Source organism: Corticium candelabrum, chromosome 22 (genome assembly GCF_963422355.1).
Source record: "Corticium candelabrum chromosome 22, ooCorCand1.1, whole genome shotgun sequence".
NCBI classification, from domain to species: Eukaryota; Metazoa; Porifera; class Homoscleromorpha; order Homosclerophorida; family Plakinidae; genus Corticium; species Corticium candelabrum.
In genome coordinates, this window is record NC_085106.1 from 4,161,747 (window position 1) to 4,188,754 (window position 27,008).

Consider the following 27,008-nt stretch of genomic DNA (forward strand, 5'->3'; position numbering starts at 1 on the left):
GCGTCTAAATTACCTCGAAATCGGCGTAATGTATGCACGCATGCGGACCCGCCGTTGTTTAGAATCTCAAGCCGATAACTTTGAGCACAACCGTTGAACTGACAGTCAAACAGCTTCCGTGCGTGGATGAAGCCGTAGATCTAGACCCAAGATCAAATGATCCAACTAGACGATTTAGACCTTGTTTTTGTGACAGGGTGTTGAGTTTGTCGTTTTTCGTACTGCAGGCAGTCTGTTTAACTGCAGCAGAAGTTGCAGCTTAGTTTTGAAATTTTTATCTGTACGACAGACGGTCTTCCACGACAGACGGTCATCTCTGCAGATCTGCCAGAGCTGTTCTCGGTGCATTGGAGATGTAGTAGAAATTGAGGGTGCGGGTATATGACAGCCAGGACTGGTATCTAGATCGGAAAAAGCGGACAAACATCACCTGAACAGAGAAGCTGCTTGCTGTCATTGCGCTCGACACTATCAGCTCGAGATTCCAAACAACGTCGGTTCCGCATGCATCCATACATTACGCCGATTTGAAGGTAATTTATGCACACATACAAAGACAAATGTACCAAACCCTCTTCTCCGGGCGCGCAAGAGAGCCTGGGTACAAGGCTAAAGTCAAAACCACTTTAGCCAAACCTAACTCGCTTGCCAGACCGTAAACAGATTTGCAAAAGTTACTGGCACAGAAATTTCGATTCTTACACTGAGCGAGGGAGCTTAATTTAGCCTCCAGCCCCCCCGGCTTTCTCTACACCGGTGAATCAGAAGTGACAACTTTTGCCTTTACCCTATCAAATGACGGATGCGTGGAATCATGTAATATTAAATGAGCCACACATCCCAGAGGCATGGGTCTCTGGAGAATACTGCTTCACTATACATGAAATACACTAGTCTTTTACCTGTAACCATCCATATTCATTATATTGGTGACAGTTACGTGCCTCATGTGTTTGACGGAACAGGAAATTTACGTTTCTTCCTGGATCATATCTACGTCCTAACAACACTTAAGAATGTCGCAGATAATCTATACCCTCCAATTAGGAGAACCACTTTCGATAACTATCGAAGTTTAAAAAATGAAGAAAAAACTGACGCTACTGAGGCTTCATTGAATCAGAAAAAAACTGGAAATTCTCAGCACAACAATAGCTAGGCGGCTTGCAGTAGAAGAGCTACGAGGTAGACAATGGAGACAACTAAAAGAACCTGCAGCGGCTTTTGCACCGTCAGGAGGTCAATGTAGCTGGCATGACAGGTGTCATATAGGGTAATTTCTCCTATCTCCGGGGAGCTAGCACGCTAAGGTAACGCTTGAAGGGGAGATAGCGCGCTAGTCTTAGTGCCTGATCTCCAACGGATGCTCTGCGCATGGGGAGACTCTACCCTGTAACACCGGCTTTTGCAAGTTCAGTCAATCAAAGCGGTTTACCAGCTTCAACTGTCAATCAAGTCGCCACGTACGAAATGAAGATCTATGACGGCGTTTTATCTACCTCTCATGCAGTCGACTACCTTCTACAGCTACGTCGGCTCGAACACACAAGTGGCAATCGATGCTTGGTCGGAAATGGACAGTTCGGAAGAAATATCAACAGCCTCGAGCTCCAGCACGCAGTAAGAGAGCTTGTTAGATTTGCGGTGATTTAACCATAAGCACCTCCAATCTAGTTGGCCTCATTTTCAGAATTGCCGTCGATGTTTACGCGGTATCCATGCAAGTTAGTGGCCCAATCTGGATGCCATCATTGGAGCTCCTCGTTTTCTTCTACTTGAAGCTCGTTTCGCGCTAAGTGACCAAATGCTGCTGATTCGAAAGTTATTGTCCACGTGGCCCCGCTGTTTCTTACGTCTATGTTAATTAAGATCAGGGCATATTGCTCGGACTGTACTGCTGCTTCTCCGGCTTCAAAGAGAGGAGCTATAGGTCAGGCACGTTCGTCAAACTTTTGTGTACTAGGAGTCGCAGAACGTAAGCTTTATGTTTCAAAACACTCTCAAATATCACCCGGTAGAAAATTGATATAGCAGTGCAGTTTCTGTAGAAACACAACAGAAAACGATCGCTACGGCCTCAGACATCAGAATGGCCAAAGCGGATCCAGGCGCGGAGCCACTGGGAGTTCGTGTCTCCCGTTTCGAAAAATTTTCTTCTAAGTGAATTGATCTGTTAGAGTTATTGGTACGTACTCTAATAGAACCAGAAAGCTACATCTTCAAATATGAGCCTATAGAGTCCTACAAATACATGTATAAAACATCTTCGTCTGTTACAGTGCATCTCAAATACCTGCCGGTGCCTATACTCCTTGTACAAGACACCCACAAACTCGGTTTCGTGCTCCCCCGTCTATCAAATCGTAATGCTGCCACTGAATTATAGCTGGAATTTTCCGTCACAAATCCCCGGAGAGGGTGGTTCATGCAGTACTTTTTTGAGATCAACTGTGATAGTTTGTGTTTGCCACGGGAAACAGTGCGATTGCTAATGAATAAAGCCAAAATGTGCTGGAATGCTTTCGAGCAAGCGCCAAACTTGGCAAAATTATAGTTCAGGTACGTTCAGACACGTTTTGACTATGATTAATATACGTATACTCGTTGTGTACCATTTTAGTTACGCATTTCTGCTGCGCATTCGTCATCGTTAAAGCCGCCAGAGTAGATGGATGACAATAGCTTAGAAACCTTTTTACCGCTGATACAATGTGTAAATAAGTCAATAACAATATGTTTTCTAATTTATCTCGTTTTGCAAAGTTAATTACCACGGAAATGCGTCTACCACGCCATCATCAAATCAAGGCAGTAAGGGGTTTAGCATTCGTTAGAACCTTCTCGTTTCCAAAGATCGAGTTATGCTACTGTCTACCGTGTATTTGCCCAATCTAGACCAGCACTGCACATGAATACCTGTTTCTACCATTTTGAAGATGATGCATCAGCTAGGTAAAAAACATATCAAACAAATGAGACATCATCTCATTAGCAGCAAACGAAAACGCCAACACGCTTAAATTAGCTACTTGGAATGCATAATTAACATATATATATATATATATATATATATATATATATATATATATATATATATTTGCGCATAGCAATATACCAACCTGTCAAATAAAGTTATTGAGGATACTCTAAACTTCATCTTCTTCAACATTTTTCTAGAAGAAAATCAAGCCCAATAAGATATTTAGAACTTAGGTATTGGAAAATAACATTTGCACTTTATCAACTTTTCTATCAGTTTGCAGATTTACTCTTTTTACAGTTTCTGTTGCCATGGTGATAAGACTAATTGTGCCACCACCATTTTAAGGGTTACTTCCACTTAAATGCATTACTGATGTGATAGTGAAAGTATTAATTACACTGTTTTATACTATGTGCTGACCTTTCTCAAAGTTGTTACTCGTCTAAGTAATGTATGAAATTGTGCGCGCGCGCGCGCGCGTGTGTGTGTGCGTGGGTGCGCGCGCGCGCGCGTGTGTGTGTAGCATCTGTAGTTCAATTGGTTAGAGAGTGCACTTGAAGAATGGACATACCAAACCTTTGGGTCACGAGTTCAAGTACAAGATGGACACAAGCGTAATTCTCTTAGGTAAGGAACTCACACGAATTACCTTCTTTGACTCTTCCTACATGCGAGAAGAGGAAAAGACGTGTTCGTATGTTCTCACACCCCACCTAGTGCTAAACGATTTGCTTTGAAGCTTCTAGTCTGGTGGTTTGTGAGAAGAGTCATCTAACCCCATGCGTGGCTAACAATAAACTTCAAAACAAATTGCATTGCAGCTCTAGAAGGGTCCGAACCACCGCTCGGTAGTAATAGGAAGGGCCGACTGCCCTCGCACACCGTCAGACATTCTTGGGTAGACTTTCGCAGCCTCCACTACAGTTGTTTTGTAAGCGTCGTCTACGTTAGGTCACCTCAACTTGCATCTCCCCATATTGTTTTTGACTAATGTTGCGAAGCGTTTGCTAGGCGTGGTCACACCGCCTCGGCTCTATTAAATTAAAGGAGGTCGTATCGGTCAGTAGTCGGCAATCGTTGGTAAAATCATTTCAGTGTGCGTGTGGTGACGATGAACAGGCAACGATGGTTAAGTGGACCATTTTTCGAGGAACGCAAGAGCTGCCAATGAAATTGTCTTACGTGAGCAGTTTGCGACTGTCTCGAGTTTTTAAGGCAAGTCAAGTTGTACATGGCGCGAACAACTTTAGATGTTAGAACAATCATACAATGTCAACTAATTAATCAAGGTGATCGACAAAATTCAGTGTTGCGTATCACTGTGTAGGTAAAAGTCATTTACCTGAAAAGAGAGAATGGCAACGAGGCGGCAATATTTTCCCAGACCGGAGGTCGATTCGACGGACTCTCGGCTGGTCATCGCTATCAACTCTACGGCGACCCGCTCTTGGTGGAAGAGTCGAATGTGTCCGATACCTCGTCGTTTTCGCACAGTCGGCGCCTACAGCTGCAGCCAGTTGTCGGTGTAACCAGTGAAGCAAGTCGCCATACCGCTAGGACCGCAACAGCTCCAGCACCCGGAACTTCATGGGTGCCGGCGCCGTCTTCCTCTTGGTCTGCGTTTAGATCGGTAGCACCGAGAAGCAAGAAAGCGCAGTCGCAATCGGCAGTCAGAGAAATCAAGAAGAGTGTTGACCTGCGGTCTACGAAAGTCTTTCGAAACAAGCTGCAGCTAGCCGAAGTACGTTCGCAGACGTACATTCGCTTTGCCCGAAAGCGACGTCAGCCTGCTACATATTACTGACTTAGTTCAGAGTCACTTTGAAGCTCAAGGTGTTGTTCCATGTGGCGACCGAATTATCCTAGTGGACAACCGCGGCGTACCGTTCGCAGATGATGACGGAACAAGAGGTAGGATATACGTTACATCTATGCATGCACAGTATGAATGACTTTGTGTTTATCTAGGAGTCTCTGCAGCAAGCATCGCGGTCTTCTTTAATTTGTCTGTGCATGAACATGTCGCTCACCCTAAAGCCTTGAATGCTCAAATAAAACTAGCAAGCATGCATGCACTCTAGCTGGTAAGTATATATACCTTTACGCTTTAACTAATTAACCTAGTTGCTTTGGATGCATGCAGACGTAGACTTTTGGAAAACACCGTCTCGAAGAATCTGCGCGGTACTCCAGTCGGACAATGACTCACTGAAGTGCTACCTCGATTCTATACGAGAGACGGCACCGATCAAAAGAAAACGAGCTTCATCGGCCATCGCCTCGTCAACGGCGATCGGTTACGGCCAGCTGCAGTCGTTGCGCTCGAGCACTCGTGCCTCATCTCCAGATACGGATATCCTTTTAAAGATCGACGGCGAAGTAGAAGACGCGCTAACTCATCTCGGCCGCCTGGAGTCCAGCTTCGAACGAGTACACGAGCGACTCGAGAACATCGAAGACAAGATGGAGCAAGTGACTCGCCATCGGTTGCCATCGAAACGACGCACTAAATCGAAAGCAGCGACAATAGCAGCAAGAATGATGCGTTGCAAGATTTGCCACCTGCTCAGCAGAAGTACGATAGCAGTGTCTATTTGCTGCCAACAATGGCTCGGCTGCGAACGTTGCACTTCTCAATGCAGGTGTTGCCCACTCTGCAACGCTACATGGTCAGACGACAAATGTCCGCTGTGTCTTCGCGGTTTCAACGACATGAAAGAGCTCAAAAAAAGGAATGCGAAATGAACTTGGGAGCGACGTAGCTCACGAGGACAGCCCGTCGGACACGGAACTACCAATCGTGTTACCATCTGCCACAGTCCAAGGTGCCGGTTCCTCCTCGTCACGCAGCTTGACTGCAGATGTGAACGTACGCGCCGACAATGAGAGCCCAGAGATCATTGAGTGACACATTGACGTAGTCTACTTAATAACTAGCCCTAGCTGTAAGCCGCGCTGTTCTACGTTAGCTAGTTGAGTTAATTAATGCAGTTGAGCAAGTAGAGTTTAGTTGAGTTAACTTCAACTAGAGTTCATAAGGCGTTGATGATGGACGTGCATGTCTGTTTACTTGGTGAGTTGTGCGACATCATGCAAATGAGAAATGTGACCTGTTGTAGAGTACCACGCCCACCCTTATATACGGTACCGGTACCGTGTACTACATCTAGAGTGTGCCCGTGACAGCGGGCAGTCTACTACTTAATTGTAGGAGGTTGACGGTTTCGATGTTTTAATTGCGTCTCGATTTTTCCTAGCAACAAGCGTCGTTCCGTATACTGCGTCACCACTGTTGCCAACTCGGCGATCCGCTAGCTAGTGGGGAGCGTATTTAGTTATAACATAGCATTTTCCTCCAACCGATTCATCTACAATGAAGGTAGCGTGTTGTGTACAATGTACGTACAGTACGTGTACCTACACAGCTAGAGACCGAGGTATTTGCTGGCACAACGTTGTGTGTCAGAGCGAAATTGTCAAGAGTTGCCAACGTGATCTGGCACGTGACGGAAAGCAGAGTAAAAAGAAACACCTGCTTGTGTGTTGGAAACATGATCTCCTAAGACACGCGTACGAATGGAAGCCCTGCTTAGACCTCCGCTGAGACCCGTGCTGTGTCTAGCGTCTTCGGTCATTTCAATTTTCTATTTTCTATTTTCTATTTTCTATTCATGTTAGAAATAGAAGAGCGAACAGCGCATAGGTGCCTAAAAATCAAACTTTAAAAGATAAATCTAAAGATCACAAGAATCAAACATCAAAACATAAAAACCATTTTACAAAAATATGAAAAATTAAAAATTTAAAAATTTAAATTTAAATTTAATAAACACAAAAACTTCAAATAAGAATGCAAATAAAAAATTAAAATTAAATAATTAACTAAAAATTGAAAAATAAAACATAAAAACATGAAAATTGAAATGTAGGAAATTAAATGGCCGGACCATCCACTGACCCTCTATACATAATCTAAACTACTAGGAAGTTAGTATGTTTACTTCCATGACACTGCTAGGGTTTCAACAATTATGTATTGTCTAGCTAGGACTCGGCGTTTCAGCACACGGTCAGAAAACTCCATTGGATGTGTTACTCACTAATGCGAGGCGCCTACGGATACCGTACAACTAAAGTTTTGCTGCCTTCACATTCCACCGCAACTATGTGGGGTGAAGTGACTTCTAGTCATAATGCACATGAAAACACATGCAACAATGAATGTATACAACCATAGTACAGTGGGCCTGCATGTGTATATAGATACACGTATAGGCAGTAGCAGGTAAATCGATCGTTGCATCCATGCATGCATCCACACAAATGCGGACGTATACCCACATCTATGATCATGTCGCTAGGTCGACGATGCACGCATGCATAGCTCAATCACTAGAGCTGTTAGACTGACATTCATTTCTGTACCCCATCGCAATGCTGTGGGGTAAGCGGCATAACAACTACATCAAGTACCGTTTTTCACCGGAAGTAAGACGGCGAGAGAAAGTCTGGATACACGAGACTAGGTTAAATGAAACGTACCTTTCATAGACAAGCCTCCGTACAAAGTCGGTCACCGCAGCAACAGAAATTCGTTTCCCAATCTATTCTATACGTCGTTTCTCAGGTCAAATCGCTAACAAGCAGATCGAACTCTGTAACCGCAATGACTCGATTACGCATGCGGAGTTTCCAGTGACAACGTCGAATGACAGCGAGTACGCGTTGGACTCGATAATCAAGATCTGCACATGCCATCATCCTGAAATTACTTCTGTTATAGACTAACTCAAAAATAATTCGAATTTTCTTTATAGCTTTTGGCAACTAGCAAACACTTGTCTGTGATTGCATTTGTATTGTATTTGTATTTCTTTTACTACGGAAAGCCCTCAACTCAGCGGTCGATCTTCCGGGTACAGTACCAAGCACACATACATGAATATTTACGCTAACATACATACTATACAGTCTAAGTGAAACATTATCTAATATTTTAGAACACATGAATCTAAATATCATCTACACTGTAAGAGAACTTCCGTAGGGCTGCTTAAAATTAGAGACTTTAGAGACTATTCTTAGCCTACATGGAAGAGAATTCCAGAACTTTTGAGCACGATAAAATGAAGACTGCCGAAGTGCTTCAGTGTTTGGATTAGGAGTACGTAGTCCTGATAGAGTAAGACCAGTGTGATAATGATGATTTTCAAGGGAGTGATACCGGAAGTTGACTCTGTTAGGAGCTAGAGAATGTAGACACCGGTGAGCGAGTGTACCTAGGTAGAAAGAGTGTCTGGCCTGATGTGATTGGAGACCAAATTTAGAAAAGACAGAAGACATATTCCAGTAGATTCCCTTGGTTTCAGACCAGAAAGTACTCTCAAAAACCTTTTTTCAATTCTCTGAATTCGCTTCGTTATGCCCGCAGTGCCATTATTCCATACAACAGATGGCTTTTGTCATCTCCTGAGATGCCGCCTATTCTGTCTCTCCCACCTTTATTAGGAACTTGTGAAAACAATGGCCTGCAATGCACAAAACAGTTATCGAAACAAAGCAGTATTGTAGCCTGATGCAATCATATTACTTCTTATGGCTTCGATCTTCCTAGGGTCTAGTGCCTCTTTGAGGAGTCTCTAGACCCACACACAGTCGAACGTCTTAAGCAATCCTGATCGAACAAGATAGCCACAAGATTGAGGGCCAACAGAGACCTTCTACCAGCCTTAATGGTGGCTCTGGTAACAGCCAACTTGCTGGCCCTCATGATAAGGCTTGGATCACCAATATAAACGTCTACAAATACGTGGTGGGTTAAAATCAAAAAGCAGTTTGGTTCAATAGACACTCAGCAATGTTCCTAACCTCTTTCTGGGGTGTCACAGGCATCTATTTATTGTTTCTCTTGCTTGGGTTTGTCTTTCTTCAAAGACAAAACAAACAGTTAAAATTAATTTGGGAAATCCTCCAAGCGAACCATTACTTCTGCAGAATCAAAAGACTGATGATCTTGTCCAGTCGTCCATTGACACCCACCATGTCTTTGTGCAATGAATGAGGTCTTTGGGTACCTCTCTCGCGCCAAACTAAAAATACAGGTAATATGTGATGCAACTGACACAAAGTAGGATACAACTTTAGATCATATCAACTTTGAATTAAAGAATAGATTAATGCAAATACATACCAATTTGCTACACACAATTTTCTACACAACACACTGTACTGCAGCCAATTCAAGACAAAGCCAATTAACTAGGTTTTACACATGCAAGTCCATTTCAGTGTTTAATTCCAGCTAGTGTCATGCACCATAGTACTTTGGAGCCGTAGATATACTGTACACTTACAATAGCTGGCCTGGCAACTTCAGTGCAGCAAACATTTCAAAAGCAGAAAGTGGTCTGGTTAACTAAGTGGCATCTACTGTAGCTGATGATTGTACTTGCAATGAGTATTCAGTGAAGCACAAAGAATAACTTGTATGCTACCCAACTAAAGCTACTATATATGCCACCGTCTCGTAACTACACACCCTTCTTGTTTCAATAATTACGTATATGAATGTATGCTTACCACATCTGACTCTCTCATGAGCCATTTGTTTCCACATACGTCACAAGATCTTCTCCAAATATTTCATTGGCTTGTCGTCTCATGTTCACCTTCAATAGAGCTTCAATCAGTGACCCGTTGGTAGCTTCCTTGTCCAATCCGTTTGCCCCTTCCTCCAACATTGAACGAGACTTGAATGAAAGGTTTACCATAATGAGCTTTAATCTGTTCCGTCTTTATGATACTAAACATGACCGGTGCTAGTCTGGCGGTGAGCTCCTCCCAGTTTACGCCCCCCCCCCCCCCCCCCCGGCACTTGCCACAGCAACCAGATCATCTGGTGCCACCTTGCTATGTTGTTTAGTTGACAGCTCAGGATCTACACACAAATGTATTTAGTCAAGCTGTATTAACACGTCATCAAACAGAATTGACACACATCTGTGTATACAAACAACATACAAATGCAATAAGGCTAAAGTACTAAAACTCAAGGTAATAAATCATACTTATCTGACTGTCCTTCAACTCTGCACAGAATGATCTTGATGACTGTCTGTCTGTATTGCCTAAAGCACAACACATTTGATTACAGTTTCACTCATACAAACAATCGTTATGACAATATCTCACCAGCACTGGCTGTCGTCATCTCACATTGTCTTCCTAAAGAAACAAGCAAATTATATTCAAAACATTCACACCTTTGTTCTAGTGTAGAGTCGTATACATTTAAATATTTCATCAGAATTTCTGCCACATCATTTCGATACATAGCACTGAGACGTTCTATTAGTTTAGCAACAGTTGCTGACGTTGACTTGCATACCCATTTCTTTAGAACAAAGTCAGTTGGACTGGTATTGCAGTTTGTCGAATCTTCGTCTTCATTTCTTCACTTGAAGGTCGTTCAAGTAGGTCACATCACAAACTCCTCCAGTCGTCACATATTACGTTCTCTTCTTTATCCATAACTTCAGCTACCTTTTGAAGACATTCATGAACATGAATGTCACTCAGAAGATGAGAAATTGGAGTGGCTGACTGTACTGAATCACAAATGTGCACATACATCATCGTAAACTCAAGTGTAACACAGCGATACCGAATACCCTACTTGGACAGAGTGGAAGGCATTGAACCAAACTCTTTGGTTGCTCAGAATGTAGTAAGTTTGTATCCGGTGCCAAGTACATATTAGGCTCCAAAAGAATAGCAAACTAAACCACAAACAAGATGGTAATAAAAGTATTGTAGAGATTCTATAAATTATAATTAACCTCACTGATTGCAGAAAACCAATCATGCGGGGTTTCTGAAAGTCTGACTTCATTGCCCAGTAATTTAACATACACGGTTTCTGGTAAATGATAACATTCTTTCAGAGACACAAATTCAGAATCAGCTCCAATATGATCTGGATTGCTCCACATGTAACCTATCTGCAGCTTTAATCCTGACATGCCTTGTTGTTTAGCTTCATCAACTGAAGTGACAAAAAAATCTTTGACAAAAGCACATACTGTTGGAAGAGGATCCTTGTGGTCAGTGTAGACAATCATCTGCAAACTGTGCTTGTCTAATAAAATCTCCAGCTTGAGGTGGTGATAAAACCTGAAGTAGCCAACATTCTGAAACAATTGTGGCAAATGACAAAATCGTTTTCCCAACCGAGTGAGTAGATGGTAGAACAAAGGCTTAGGCTTATGAATATGTAAAATAAGAGCAGCAGTCTTATGACTGTAGGGTATCTCTGTAGATAAGAGTGAAGACTCTTTCTGTAGCAAGCAAGGTACGAAATGTGCTGGACACTGTGCATCATCTTCATTTTCAATAGACTAGAATTTCAAGTTGACGTAATCCTGTTGATCACTGGAAAATTCCAAACTATTGGCATTGAGTCCAAAATATGGACACATCAAGTCATAATACTTCAGAAGTGACTTGATGATTCCACGACATGATAAGTCTGGTAACAGGTAGTAGAGACATTTTTTGTGTTATGATACCTGTCTCTGCACAACGTGCCATATCCCTCATCCACATAGAGGGCACATCAGTGTGAACGATCACCACGTTTTATAGTCGAGACATCAGCCAGTCAACATCTAAAAGTCCGTTCTCGAATAGGAGAATACGTGGGGAAAAACCCGTATCTCCTGAAGCGGACGTCCTAGCGAGTTGATTGCAACATCTTTGGAAAGCTCACAAGGAGGCTGTTCCAGATCAGTTAATGAATACTGTGATTGGTTCTTTATTACGACAGAATTTGTAACTTCCCTTAGGACACGCGCTTAGCCCTGCCCTGCTCCTTCATTTACACCAGGTTACAGATAAGTTCAAAGTCACCGCTATAACGCCCACTACTTGAAAGCTGACGCAACGTACTTTGAATTATGGATTGTTAGGTAAAACAGCTGTAGCTAGCAAGCTTGTGCAGTTGAAGCATTGACTGAACCTTTGAACGTAAGTTCATAGCGAAACCTGTCTATACTGGAACCATTTAAGTAATTAACTACGCCCATCTCAGCTCTTCAATTCTTTATCTATTAACCGCAGTTCCCACGTATTCTTCTATTCGGGAACGGACTCTAGAACGACTTCTTTCTCTCCATTCTTCAAAGCTTTTGGATGACAAAGAACTACAGCACGATTGCTCAGATACTGCAGCAATACCATAAACTCTTCCTTAGTCTTGATACCGGCAAATCAAATGGGCAACTCTTTGGGCAAGTTGCTGCAACTCCTCTACCGACACGACCTTCCTTGTCGTCTCATTTTCTTTCAACTGGTAAAGCTCTTCTTTAAATCAAAGCGACGTGATTGGAAGCCTGTCGTGTATTGCCACCTGACGTGCCACCTCTTCTGTCTTTCGACACAGCAACTGCACTTGTGGATCTACACCACCACTGTCTGCATCCATCATCGAGTTATCGACATACAAACACATTCCGTCTTTAGATGCCCATATGATGTGCTTTGACAGCTCTGTGTCTTGCAGTTTCTTCTTCATGAACTCGTCTTGCTTCTCCAACATACCTTCCTCTTTTCTTAGTACATAAGCGTGTGTACCAACAAGGAAGATTCCAGGTGATCGTATCCCTTCATTCTCAAATATCATAAAATATGACGGCTCAGCTTCCATAATGTGAATGGCTGATATCCATTCTTCAACTCGTTCGTAGTTTGTAGCATCAGGTATGTCACCCATGTACACTACTTCGCCATCAATTTTACGATATACAGATGCCGTCTGACTAGCCAATGGTTGAGAAGCATCAAACACCACATAGTAGAAAGCAGCTCAAAAAAGGAAAAGCTGATTTGTGTAAAACACATGCTGACCAGCATAATCTAAAATGGTGACCATGATTGGCCTTCCGAAGAGATTCACTATTTCTCAGATAGTCGGTCATTCTTCCTTTGATGTCTTCGGGTATATCCTTTAACTCATCAGCCTTGCTCTCACTATTAAAAAACTTCCGCCAACCCTGAACCCTATGACTGACCACGTGACTATTTCCATTTAGATTTCTTGCCTCGGTTTGATTGTGTCTGATGTTGCTGTGTATCTGTAGATGTCGATGACTGCACGTCTCAGAAGAATTGTGAACTTAGTTGATAAGTTCTCTTTCTCTTCTTTCTGCTTGTCACCATCTGACGAGATTGTTGTGATGGTCGCTTATCAGATGTCTTCATCTTACTCGTTTTCTTCTTCTTTGTTCTTCTGCTTTGTACATTTCTTCTCTTCTTTGCTTCACTCTTTTCTAAACTATCAGTCTCAACGACTACTACTACAGTCTCTGAACTAACACCTGCTACTGATTCTACTTGTGCTTCAACATTGTCTCTTACACTACCTGAACTACAACACATCTCTGTTGATGATTCTCTTGTCTCTCTGTCTTCAGCAGTTACACCACCACTTTCATGTGCAATCTCATCATTTAACTCTAAAGATTCTGAAAGTTGTCGCTCATTACTGGCCTCTTCTAGCCTCATAGCAACAAGCTGCTCAAGTAGGTTGTGACCACCGTTCATTGACATATCATCTGACTGCTCATCTCTTTGCCCATCAGTGGGACTTGCTATTGCCATCAGCTTTGAACTGGACTTCACTGATGTCTTACTATTTCGTTTCCTTGTGCTCGTCTTTTTGTCTCTTGCCAATGTCAAAAACTTATCTTTTCTTCTGGTCTATTGAAAGCCTCTGCCATAACTGCTGTGACGCTCTTGTCGTACAGATCTCTGTAATGTTCACTGGTGACAGGAGCAGTCCAGTTACATGCTTCTTCATGATAATGCGACTCATTGGAATAACACCTCTTGTGCTCGGCTCATACTGGTCAAACTTCATGAGAGTGATCGACTTTGTCAAGCTTATCTTTCCAGCACCATCACGACCGACAAAATCAAAACGAAAAATACAGTCACTGCATTTTCTTCATTGCATACAGCATCGTAGATACGCATTGCTGCTTCTCCTTCAGATACAATCTCTTCAGGAAAAGAAGATGGAAATGAAGAAAGAAAGCACCATCATAAAGAGTATGTAGTTTGACATGTACAAAAGTACTAGGGTAAGGGTAGGAGTTAAAGTTAGAGTTTGGTAAGACTACATGTACATATAGTCTCAATACTCTAATGCTACACAACTGTCATCACTGCTTGCTGTCTTGTTTATCTGTGCATTTGCCTTCAAGATCACATTGCCTGTGTGTGTGAGTGTGTGTGTGTGTGTGTGTGTGTGTGTGTGTGTGTGTGTGTTCATGTGGTCGGACATGATGTCCGTTTCAAATTTAGGCAATCAAACAAATGCTCAATTTGGTCGAAAAATGTCCGATGTCCGACTGTTATTTCACTCTGTATCCGTCTTTCTGTTAATCCATTTGTCTATCTGTCTGTCTAAAACTCTCAATCCAAGTGTTTGTTGTCTGTATGTCCATATGCATGTTTAATTGTATGTGCATCTGTTTGTCTGTCTGTCCATTCATCTGCCTGTCTGTTTGTCTGTCAATGCATCTGTCTGTCTATCTGACTCTCAATCCATCTGTCTGTCTGTCTACCTGACTCTCAATCCATCCGTCTGTCTGTCTGTCTGTCTGTCTGTCCATCTGCCTGTCTGTTTGTCTGTCAATGCATCTGTCTGTCTATCTGACTCTCAATCCATCTGTCTGTCTGTCTGTCTGTCTCTCTTAATCCAAACATTTGTTGTCTGTATGTCCCAGGGTTCTGCCCCATGGTGGTCGGGCCCGACCAGCACTCAACAAACACCAACCACTACTCCACATGTTCCCGATCACCACTATATATTTACCAACGCGTGAAACACTAGGTATAGTAACGCTGTTTGGTATGTACGTATGACCGAAAGAACTTGCTAGGCCACAATGTAACACGTGATCACTGATTGAGGCAAATACGTGACTGCATGTTATTATCTCATGCTCTTCTAATTTGCTGTCTAATTGCATTCAAGCTGCAAAGGTATGGCACACGGAGGGTTTGCACTGCAGTGCTTCCTCTCTTAGCTTGTGTTTTGCTTGCTCCAATGGATGGCAGACATCTAGCCTTGCCATAGTCTACACGAGACAGGGCAACATAGTTCCAGGACTGCTAACAGAAATTGCAGCTTTCTTAGTTTACTCTTTCAGATCATGGACCATACAACAGTGCAATACGTTCTGTTTGGCACTTTCGTGTCTGTTTAGCAACAATGCTTGATTATCCGGGAGTTTGCTGTACTTTTCCCGGATATCTGAAATAGAAATAATCCACGCCCCTTGATGCAGTGGAGACTTGACCACCACTCTGAGAACCCTGGGAAGAACACTGATGTCCATATGCATGTATGTGCACCTGTCTGTCTGTCTGTCTCTGTCTGTTCATCCCTCTGTCTCTCTGTCTGTCTATCAGTCTGTCTGTCTGTCTGTCTGTCTGTCTGTCTGTCAATACATATATTTTCAAAGAACAACATTATTACATTCTAGTCTGGCCCAAACGGCCGACGCCATAATTTAACTACGTGCGAATGAACTGTCAACTGTAAAGATCTTAGAATGTCCCAGCCTTGTTAACTTTCTGCTAATGACGCTAGCATTACATCTTTGCAAAGCTACCGACATGCATCTACGCCAGAATGACTAAAACAAACAAGCAAGCCCGCAGGCCCTACGCTAAAACTGTCTGTCTGTCTGTCTTCTGTCTATCTGTTCATCCCTCTGCCTGTCTGTCTGTCTGTCTGTCTGTCCATCTGTCGGTGTCAACCCATCTGTCTGACTGTTTGTCTGTCAATCCATCCGTCTGTCTGCCTGTCTGTCTTCTGTCTGTCTGTTCATGCCTCTGTCTGTCTGTCTGTCTGTCTGTTGTCTGTCTGTCTTCTGTCTATCTGTTCATCCCTCTGTTTGTCTGTCTGTCTGTCTGTCTTCTGTCTATCAATCTGTCTGTTTCTCTGTCTGCCTGTCTGTCCATCTGTCCATTTGTCGGTGTCAATCCATCTGTCTGACCGTTTGTCTGTCAATCCAGCTGTCCGTCTGCCCGTATGTATGCAGAAATGTCTGTCTGTCCGTTTGCCTGTCTGTCTGTCGCTTAGTCTGTTAATGCATGTATGTGTGTCTGTCCATCCGTCTGTCTGTCTGTCTAACTCTCAATCCAAGTGTCTGTTGTCTGTACATTCCTATGTATGTATGTGCACCTGTCCGTCTGTCTGTTTATCTGTCAATGCATCAATCTGTCTATGTGCCTCTCTATCTGTCTGTCTATGTGCCTCTCTATCTGTCTGTAAATCTGACTCTCAATGCATCTGGCTCTGTCTGTATGTATACATGTCTGTCTCTCTGTCTGTCTAACTCTTAATCCAAGGGTTTGTTGTCTGTACAATATGCATGTATGTGCATGTCTGTCTGTCTGTCTTGTCTGCCTGTCTGTAACTCTCTCTGCTTGTTTTTGCCTCTTTATTCATACATCCATTCACATCAAGAAATTTGGAGTCTACATTCACATTGGCCTCAAGAGCTCTAGTAACCCTACAGCCTCAAGGCCACTATCAGTTTGACAAGGCAAGGACAACAGAAGAAAATGTACATCAATTAAGGAGTATCCTAGGGCCAAATTTAGCTCCATTGCCATGGTAACAACCGTCCTCTTGTCTGTCTCTGCGCCTGTCCTTGTGTGTGTCCACCATCCATACGAATGTGCCCGTACTTCAATTTTTCATCCGTCTTCGTGTTTCTCTCTATCTCTCTATCTCTATTTTCGTGTGTCAACCAACATTTCTTGCTGACATGTCAAAGTCACGTGACACCCATTGGCGAAAAAACCCCAACTCCCAATAAAACATCCTGTAGCACCCCACGACCTCCAACACCATACACGACATGTTTATTACACACATGAACGCTCGCATCTCACCGTTACGCCATACTTCAACGACAATCCCGCTAAATTGTCTCCAGGCTCGAGTTCGTGCTCTACGGTGCCGCGACGATCGGCTAAGAAAGAATATTGACCTCTCGTACTGCCGTACGACTTTCTAGACGTTCCGTTCACTTCGGCCTTTGAGACATCAGCTGATCGTAAACGAAGTGGCTACGGGTACGGGCCCGTACCCCCAACTAGCTCCGGTTACGGATACGGCACACTGGTCACATGAGGCGGCACGCTGGTCACATGACAGCTTTGCTTTTCTGACGCTTGCGCATTGTTTGCACGTGCCGGTGACTGTCTGCACGTGCAGACTTCAAAGTTACCCGCGTAAATCTCCCCCGCGCAAGTGTGTTCTGACCACCGCCAGTTTCTTTCGCGCCCAAATGTTTGCGAATTTCTCAAGCTCGACAATCAAAGGCAGGTTAGACAATCATTGACTGAAGCCGTACATATACATGGTGGGCGGTTCCGATAACGATTCACACTTGTAGGTCTATCAGAGAGCTGACCAGGCAGGAATGCGGTAGACTGAAGTTTCCTAGTGTGAGTCCAGAGCAGGGTCAGGTCATCACTGTCCCTAGAAGCACTCTTTTCAGCAACCCCCACACCAGTACTGTGATGCCCAGTGAGTCTGTGTGCAGAAGACTAGCCGGAAAGATCAATCAAGACTGTGACTGTAAAGATGAAATCCAGGCTGCTGGATTCTTGTTTGGTGTATTTGATCTTGATGGAATTAGAGAGTTCCTAGCAATACACGAAGCCAAATCCATCGCCTCACAGGTAAATATGATTGATGCAAGAAAGAACACATTGTTTGTCGTACCGACCCTTGCATACGTACAATTGACATGAACTTCACAGGAGCATGCACGCACATGTATCTGGTAAATAAAAGGGTTTACATTCAGTTGGTGCCAACAATACTGCTGACTTGGAATAAATACGGTAATTCACACCACTCCGTGCCCTCTGTCATTTATTGTAATACATCTTCAACATAGATACAGAACATACTTTAAAAACCAGCAACAGGTCTCAAAGCAAAATACCATATGCTATACAGACAATATATAAAGCAACCTCTAATCTTCAAATATAAAGTAGTCACCTCTTTCTCGCCTAACGAAGATATAGAATCGACAATAAATATATCATTCCTCTTGTCCTAATTCAACTTCTTCTAAGGAAGCCTCTAAAGAAGCACTCATTGATGATTGATTTCCGAACTGTGAATTAGTTCCTCATACTTTGCGACTCAATTCCCTCTTTGAACAGAATAACCAGCTTACCACAAAAAATTCCTTTCAGCATGAGTAAAGTATGGTCCTAGGAGGAAAGTTGAGGAGTCATATAAATGAAGCAAACTACTATCAGACAGATCATATGCAATCACACACATTCAAATCTTTCAATTAAATCAATCAATATTAAAATCATGTCACAGCTTTCTAGATTCCGAAAAACTAGTTTTATCAGTTTTGCTTCTCTACCATACTATTATGCAATTCAGAAATAGCGCAATAGAAAACTTTTCATAATTGATATTACTTCAGGACTAGGGTTGCATGCCAACACTTCATAAGCTGTCAGCTGAGCAAGCCACACATGGCCATCTAAGCAGTTCATTAGGCAACTATATGGTGCTAATTCTAACGCAATCGGTACTGCTCCAAACTGCAGTAAAGTTTTCAATTAATTATTCTTATACTTGGATGTACCAACAACTGACATTAATAGAACATCACTGTGCCACAACTGTCAACATTACCATGCGAACAGTAGCCTATTAGCAACATAATTCCATTGCGAAGATGTCTACCTAATTCTGCACTAGGGGTAACATGTTCTTTAATGTTTCTCCATTTAATTTTTTGTTAGATCACTCTTGAGAAAAACTGGTCTTCTACAAATTTAACCATTCCTGACTTCTTGGATGTGACACCACTCGACAACCAAAGTTTCCAGCTATTCAAAAACATGTTATGGAACCAACCAGCATCTGCCATAACAACGACATGTGGTAACTTAATCAGTCATCAAATTTCCATGTTGACTTGCAATCGTTGGCTAACAGAGGACATTCTGCAAAGCTTGTCTGATGTCTTAAATCAACGTTCAAGAGACTGTCTGTGCATAGTTCTCTCTGAATATAACAAAACACGATTGCATGAAGCTGTTTTAGCAGCTGCAGAAGGCAAGGAAAACGTACGTCTTGCATTCTTGATCTTAAACATTTCAGTAAATCAATTACTTCAGACCACCATGGCTTCCAACAAGTTGCTAACAGGAAATCACTGGGTGGTAGCTGTAATAGATGTCTGTACTGAAACTACCTACTACTGTGATCCCTTAGGTTTTCCTATTCCCATCAATCTGTCAGTTGAAACACAGCCAGTTTCTTTAGAACTGAAAAGAGTTCTTAGCAAGCAAATGAAAATGTTCTATCACACGATTGCAATGCATAAGCCGATGTTTGGCCCCAATGGTGAACACATCTGTTTTCGAAATTGTTTGAACTTTCCTGTTCAAGTGTTCATCGGCATGTGGAATAATAGCATTTACATTTGTTGCAATTTCTGCATTTACCCCAACAAATGTCTGGGAATGTATATGCTCACCCCACATGGCTCTGAATGATGTGAAGTCAAAATTAACTCTATTTTGGCAAGCGAGTAAATATTCACCTTACCTACGCAAGGTGCTAGCGTATTGGATATCCACTCAGACTATTGACGTGACAAACATCATTGATAAGTCTGCACTTGTACCCACGGCATCGTCTTTTCAAGCAAGCAGACTTAGACTTAGACTTAGCCTGAAGCAGAAAGACTGCAAAACTGAAGAAGACAGTTTTTGCCACAAAAATGCACCATGTGACGAAGGTACAGAGAATAGCAATGAAAGGAGTCCGTCTACTACTCACTTGGACATCTCTTCTGTAACAGCTCCACAGCTCACAACTGGACAAGAATTTTCCTCCTTTGAAGAGCTAAAGCACTGCATTTCTAGTTACGAAAGAGCAACATTTGTACAACTCTACATTAGGAGATCCAGGTCACTAGAATCTGCCAAGAAGCGAGCAACTAAAAAGAACTTCAATTCTGACTTAAGGTTTTTAGAATTACAGTATAACTGTATTCATGGTGGAAGGCACTTCCAGTCACGGGGTACAGGGAAACGCCCTAATCACTCGTAAGTCTCATTTGTTTGTCGTAATAGCTATTCAACACCTTCATATGTACAACTTCACTACATTGCAGAACCTTTCAAATGGAATGCGCATGTTTTGTGAGAATTGTAGCACCAACGGATGGACAAAAATTGACCATGAAAAGTATAAACCTCCAGCATAATCATGACATTAGCAAGGTAAGAATTATTGTCATCCTTGCATTCAGTAATTAAAAGGCATGGCATATTGCATTGCCCTTGGCTATAGTACTTTAGTGACAATAACAGCACCTTCTTGTTTTCATAGGAACTCTTCAAGCAACTACCACGACAGAGAAAGCTTTCCAATGATGCCAAGCAAGGAGCGCAAAAGTTGCTGTCATTACAAGCAAACAAGAAGATGGTTCAAGATAAACTGTCAAACAAAACAGGCCAAATGATTCTTTTAAAGGACCTGAGCAATCTATCTACGCTAATGAAAAGTGGCAGTACCCGTAACAACTTAGAAGTTACTGTCAAGGAACTGACAGAGCAATATGGTAGGTTATTATGTAGGTTTTAAATGCAGTAGAATGTGTTGTTAATGTGCATTTGGGGTGGTCACGTGTAGGTTCAAGTGTGCATGTAATGACAAATGACCAGAAAGAACTATTGGGAGTCCATTTTCAAGATGACCAAATGAAAAAAGCATTTGATGCTTACCCTGAGATATTATTTATTGATGCCACCTACAAGCTTCTTGAGCTGCGGTTCCCATTATACATTATCCTCATAGAAGATGGCAATGGGCAAAGTGAAATTGCATCAGCATTTTTGTTACTTGAAGAGACCGAAACATCACTATCAAAAATCATGTCTATTTTTAAAGAAAACAATCCATCCTGGACAGCTACCAGAGTTTTGATGGCAGACAAGGACATGACTGAACGTGACGTACTAGCATCAAATTTTCCAAATGCTGACCTTTTGATTTGCCTCTACCACACTCTCAGGTCGTTTCGACGAGAGATTTCTTGTGAAAAAATGGGCATCACATCAGGTCAGAGAACCTTGTATTTGGAACTTCTCCAGCAAATGGCATATGCCACAAATGAAGTAAAATATGCAGAATTGTATTCTCGTTTCAAAACCAACGCTCCTGCAGCTGTAATCGACTACTTCAACAAGCAGTGGCATCCCATTCGTAAGCAATGGACAATGGGTATGAAATACAGCACAGGCAACTTCTTGAACGCGACCAACAATAGACTTGAATCACTAAATGCCAAATTAAAATCTGTCATTCCCCGCTTTTCCTCCATGGAAACATTCACTGAGAAGTTCTTTGTTATTCTGAGAGTACTACGGTCAAAACGAGATCATAATGCAAGTCTTTCAGTTTTGAAAGTACCCACTGCATTTCATTCAACCTCTGATGAAGCAAGCAAGCATTATATGCGGTGCCTTACTCCCTATGCCTATAAGTTTGTGAAAAAGCAAATGGATATGATTGCAAAAGTTGCATTAAAATGTGCAGAAAATCAGCAGTATCATGTGTCCTCTAGTGAAGGCAATATTACAGTAACTGCAACCTCATGCCAGTGTCTAGGATGGCTCTCAATGAGGCTCTCATGCCTTCATATACTGTCCGCAAGGGCTGACATTGGCATGAGCTTATTCGACGAAGAATTATGTGACAAAAGGTGGACACTACACTACTTCAAGTCAATGCACAGAGTCTTTTCAAAGGATTTTGCCAGCAATCAGTCGACTGTATCTCTTGTTACTAGTTCATTGCGTAAAACACATAACTCAGCACAACCACTCTCTCAGGTTTGTATTACATGGCTAGAACTTCAACAACATTGCCTGCAGTATGCTCTGGTTCAGTTTCAGAAATTTAAACTTGTTTCAAGAGTCACAAATAAATTATCTACCCTAGCTTCAGAAGACTCTGGACTAACCTTAACCAAGCGATTAGAATTTTTGAAACAATTAGTTACAGTATGGGAAAATGGAGAAACAGTTGCATTAGTCAATGGTAAGACCTAGTGGCATTATGTATACAAACTGTGTGCATACACCAATAAATGTGAGCTAATACACATGCGCATGCTGATGCAACAAGTAGGTACACACATTGTACATATTTACTTTGTTAAAGACAAAATGGTGTCAGTTTTGTTTTGACAAAAAAAACATAAATGTGTGCAGACTCTACAAAAGAAAAGCAACAATATTCAAAAAATGAAACACACAAAAACAAAGCTCAACAAGGTAAACTCTTTTCCCACTGGCAATAGTAATACTTAAAGGAAACATGTTCTGACACTTACAGTTCCATCAGTAAAAATGAAACAAGAATCAGAAATGAATGCCTACATCCCGACACCAACTGCTGCAAAGGCAAACCGAAGACAACTAGGTATATTCTTCACCTTTTGCATACTGCCTGATATTACATACGACATTGAGTCCAGTGTTGTTTCTTTGTATAACAACAGAGAATGCATTGTTTGTAGTAGAGACAAGAGCAGAACGACTGCTTGAGAGTCAACAAGTAAGTTAAATATATACTCCACTGACATGGTATTATTGTGAATTGTGATCACTATAGTTCTTTCTTAGATCTGCTCAAATGACTGACATACAGATAGCAATTATTGAACTAACCTTCTACATAGTATGACGTAGTCACTACAAGTGTTTCTAGCCATTATGAGGAAAGTAGAGTCTTGATTATACAGTACCGTACCATACCATACCAAACCATACCATACCATACTATACCATACTGTATTGTACTGCAGTGTAATGTACTCTACTATACTACTGTATTCTCCCGTAACATAACGCCCTGGGCGTATAGAAAAGAAACGCTTTTTCCTGAGCGTATACTAGGGCATGGGCGTTATTTTGGTCCCAAGCATATACATGGTTGCAAAATGCTGTCGTTTGGCCAGTCATCATCTAAAACACTTGATGACAGAAATACCACAAATGCTTGCAAGTATCCATTTGCAAGATCAAAGGTACTGGTATCCATACAGCATCAGCATACACGCAGAAACTACACTACACACGCAAACCGGAGTGGTCGGCCTGAAGTCAGTCAAAAGCATCAGGATTGGTAATTGCAATGAAGACATGAGTCTAGCGGTAAGCACTTTTACTCAACACTGACACCAGCTCATCAAACACACAAAGACGGAGACAAATGTTCTGCGGACCCCATTTTGTTTTGTCTGCACACGCGTATCCTGGGCTATACTTGGGCATGGGCGTATAGTTGGGCATGAGCGTTTTTTCAGGCTGAAAGTTCTGACCTGTCGCACATGGGCATATATACGGGCATGGGCGTTATTTCAGCATGGACAAAAAGCAGCAGTATACTATACCATGTAATAATTATAGCAGGAGTCGTGGAAATCCATGTACATTGTTATTGATCCAAAGCCTTCAAGGCTTACCAATAAGCTAATTGACAGAACCACATGGGAGATCCAATTATCTAGTTGATAAGCCTGAGAGGTTGAGGTGTCAATAAAATACATGGACCCCATTACAACCATGCTTTAAAATATTTAGAATATATCATGTGACCTTTAGAGGTATGTGATTAGTGAATTTGGTACGGTGGCAGTTTTGAACCTACAAAGACATTTCTATTATGTCTAGAACACCCCATTTGACTAATCAGATTGTCTAAAGATCACGTGACGTAGTCTAAAGTATCCCTTACTTCACCACACCATATTGGATGTTATACCATGATCACGTGACGTGCGACCAGTCACAAGCACGTACTGAGGTGGTGTATATGGCGTATTGCACAGCAAGTATGCAATAACTTACTTCTGCTTATTATCTTAGTCTCATTTATACTTACATGCCACGTGACCATGTTATAAATAACTTATCATAAGACTAGCGGGCAATATGGCTTTACCGGCACTCAGAACGGGGTTATAAAGTCATATATAGCACGCCCATCGTACAATAAACTACACTTATACAATACAATAAATAAACAGATGGTACTCAGATATGAGATGCATTTCTTACCTCTTACAGTCTTCTAAAGGATAGAAGAGTTACACGACCTCTTCTGATTGTTTTTTGCCTTTCCTCCTCTTTCTAAAATGTTGAAATAAGGACTGATGCTTATTCTGGTTCTTCTACCTGAAAAAACAGAAGAGAAAGTCGTGTACATAACTTCTGTGCCATTTGCATGTAATAGCAGCCACTTTTCTACCTAGCTTGTTGTGCTATATACAACCATAGGGTACATGGCAACAGAGGAGACAGGGCCATTGTTGTGAGACTTGATGATACTTCCTTGATTACCCATCAAATAAACAAGATGATTGACCTTCTTATACAATTGGTAGACAGGAGGCAGAATCGTTGAAAAACTAGACTTTCCTCCATCCAAGGTATGATATCATACCTAATTTTAAAAAGACCCAGTCAGGATAGAACGTCCTCTAATGCCAACCTAACATGCATATGCTTAGCTCTGAACCTCCTTCTGTTAGGGTTAGGGTTACTTACGAGTTAGGTCACTGCTGGAGCCAGCACCAGAGTCAAAAACAACTATGTCCGGCCGCTTTCATTATCTATGTACCGATAAAAGACTTCTTTCTTGTGATGAAGATTTAGTTCATGAAGGCAACTGCTCCAACCGCAACTATTTCATCATGTTCCCTGACTGACTGACTGACAAAATCATTTATAGACACAAATTTCTAAATACAGAACACCAAAAGTCAAAAATATTATCCATGACAGTGGAATCACGGTCACAGCAAACTACAAGTTAAAACTAAGCGCAAATAGTACAGATCAATTCTAATGAAAAGTGCCTTGAATGGCACTGTGCACTGACTGACTGACTGATTAATTAACTGCCGTTCGTTAGTTGCAACACATATCTGTCTACACAGACAGACACATCGAAAACGTAAATCTGTTTAAGCCACTAAAGTAGCACTGGAGAAAGATGGATTAACTAAATGAATTGTCTCTGACTGTTTGTATCACATTATCTCTTCTTGTTAAATCACAGGATAATGACTTTGAGAAATCAAAGATCAAACAAGATCTCCAGAGTGAGTTTATAAAATGAAATCAGAGTGTACTCAGTATTTGGTGCATTGACAATTACATTTGTTCATGTCAGGTATCAAGATGCCGTCTACATATCGAAAGAGAGGAAGACCAAAAGGACACGAACTAACAGTGATAGGCCTGCCATCAAAAAAGAAGAAGTCGCTGAAAACTCTCCAGCCATTTACTAAGTTGCACACATCAGTAAAGGAGAAGGGTAGGTATTTATCTGGACTAACAAGCACATCCAGCTAGTTACTCTGTACATTGTACAGTAATGCTAGAATGGTTCGTGGACGCAGATTTGGCAGCAGATGTGCTGAAAAATTCACAACAACTGCTTAGTGAAAGAGATGTCGAGGCTAGGCCAGAGATGGTAACTGATGCTGTTCTGGATGAGAATGTAGACATTCATTTAATCAGGAAGTACTTTCAACACGATGCTTGGCTGCTTGTGACCCAAGTTGTACGGCAGAAGCAGGAAACTCAAGGATACATTTGCAAGTACTGTTCACATGATCTAGATGATGAGTCACAAGCAATTTTTTGTAACCACTGCCTTCAGTGGTTTCACATGAAGTGCGTGGGGCTGAAACAGAAGCCAAAGAAAAAGTACTGGTTTTGCAGACATTGCCACCATGCACGCGTAATGTAGCTAGTGCTCTACCACGCTAGCTAGCTATAGCCATATTTACGTATAGATAATTATCTAGACATACCTATTGCCGACTAAGATTATAGCTTGCTTAGCTGTGACAACTTCGTTGACTTACCGACCCAACGCTATGCGTATACGTACAGTGTCGACAAATCGCAAGTTGTGAGAGTGTCATGTGACCAGCGTGAAACGTCATGTGACCAGTGTGCCGTACCAGTAGGCAGAGCAAGTTGCATACGGGCCTGTACCCGTAGCCACTTCGGATCGTAAAATGGCGTAGCGCGCGTTAGTCATGTGTAGTTTTGCACGGCTTAGACGTCATCTATGTGACGCGGAACCGAGGCGAATGCCTGGCAACGAGACTGAATGTTGATAACATGAGACTAGGCAGACAATTGACATAAATATAGTTGTGTGTAAACATTTGCATTACGTTTGTATAAAAAAATATATTTGTCAATACAATAGTATCAAGTTAGAGTGTACTTTCATCCAGCCATTACTATGCAACATAAAATGATTTGATATTAATAGAAACCCTAAATCAATAATTAATTTGAGGTAATATACAATTATGATGGACACACATGCTTTACCAAGTCATGACCAAAAACTGCTACGTACTGCTGGAGATCTGTAGTCAATGTCACACATTGCTTGAATCACAGATCGCCGATTGGCTTTGCTGGCGAATTTTTTGGCCCACTTCTCTAATGCTCTTCGGCTCTGACAAAAGCAATCTTTGTTTTCACCTTCTATCAGCTTTAACATGTCCATAGAAAATAAATCAGATGACAGCTAGAAAACAAATCGCTGCCAACAAGTAGAAACATGATTAGCTACAGCCACTAGCCCCTTGTCAGTACATTGGCTGGTTGCTCTTGACACCAGCATCTGTTGCTCACTTGTTTCTGCTACAACAGAAAACCAAACTAGACCAAATACATAAAAGCCAGCTGCACAACATATTTCAATCCAATACATTCATTCTATTGTACATAATCTGCTTACTTACCAGAGGAAGAACCATAAAGTTGAGGAAGTGGGATGAGTGTAGATTCCATATACTGCTTTTTACAGCCAATTGTGTGATGACAACAGATGTTTATCAATGCTCTAACAGTT

The 27,008-nt window shown here is 41.9% G+C and overlaps 2 protein-coding genes and 4 long non-coding RNA genes across 8 annotated transcripts in view; 2 read left to right on the plus strand and 4 right to left on the minus strand.

Moving 5' to 3' along the window:
• Positions 1-7,643, minus strand: part of LOC134196993 (uncharacterized) — an 11,783-nt gene extending 4,140 nt beyond the window's left edge. Inside the window, exons 1-2 of the long non-coding RNA XR_009972587.1 lie at positions 7,526-7,643; positions 3,120-3,173 (exon numbers count right to left, since the gene is read on the minus strand). This is a non-coding gene — a long non-coding RNA (uncharacterized LOC134196993). The remainder of the gene's footprint in view (positions 1-3,119; positions 3,174-7,525) is intronic.
• Positions 7,644-7,806: 163 nt separating this feature from the next.
• Positions 7,807-9,833, minus strand: LOC134197566 (uncharacterized). Its single transcript, XR_009972666.1, has 5 exons — positions 9,563-9,833; positions 8,970-9,072; positions 8,852-8,909; positions 8,574-8,782; positions 7,807-8,511 (listed from the first exon to the last, which is right to left on the minus strand). It is a non-coding gene; the product is annotated as an uncharacterized LOC134197566 (long non-coding RNA).
• Positions 9,834-9,845: 12 nt separating this feature from the next.
• LOC134197567 (uncharacterized) lies at positions 9,846-15,775 on the minus strand. Its single transcript, XR_009972667.1, has 6 exons — positions 10,822-15,775; positions 10,659-10,761; positions 10,272-10,590; positions 10,175-10,207; positions 10,051-10,110; positions 9,846-9,920 (listed from the first exon to the last, which is right to left on the minus strand). It is a non-coding gene; the product is annotated as an uncharacterized LOC134197567 (long non-coding RNA).
• Positions 15,776-17,093: 1,318 nt separating this feature from the next.
• LOC134197754 (uncharacterized) lies at positions 17,094-17,818 on the plus strand. Its single transcript, XM_062667106.1, has 2 exons — positions 17,094-17,387; positions 17,458-17,818. The coding sequence occupies exons 1-2, from the start codon at positions 17,350-17,352 to the stop codon at positions 17,816-17,818; spliced, it is 399 nt and encodes a 132-aa protein (XP_062523090.1). The 5' UTR covers positions 17,094-17,349.
• A 123-nt stretch (positions 17,819-17,941) lies between these two features.
• Positions 17,942-26,111, minus strand: LOC134197478 (uncharacterized). 3 transcript variants are annotated; one of them, XR_009972654.1, is made up of 5 exons: positions 25,945-26,111; positions 24,372-24,566; positions 24,182-24,298; positions 18,214-18,292; positions 17,942-18,158 (listed from the first exon to the last, which is right to left on the minus strand). It is a non-coding gene; the product is annotated as an uncharacterized LOC134197478 (long non-coding RNA). The 3 variants fall into 3 exon arrangements; XR_009972653.1 differs by having other exon boundaries at positions 17,942-18,292; XR_009972655.1 differs by having other exon boundaries at positions 17,942-18,292; positions 24,372-24,864.
• LOC134197633 (zinc finger SWIM domain-containing protein 1-like) lies at positions 20,816-22,805 on the plus strand. Its single transcript, XM_062666978.1, has 5 exons — positions 20,816-22,157; positions 22,331-22,393; positions 22,455-22,541; positions 22,621-22,676; positions 22,734-22,805. The coding sequence occupies exons 1-5, from the start codon at positions 20,816-20,818 to the stop codon at positions 22,803-22,805; spliced, it is 1,620 nt and encodes a 539-aa protein (XP_062522962.1).
• Positions 26,112-27,008: the final 897 nt, after the last annotated feature.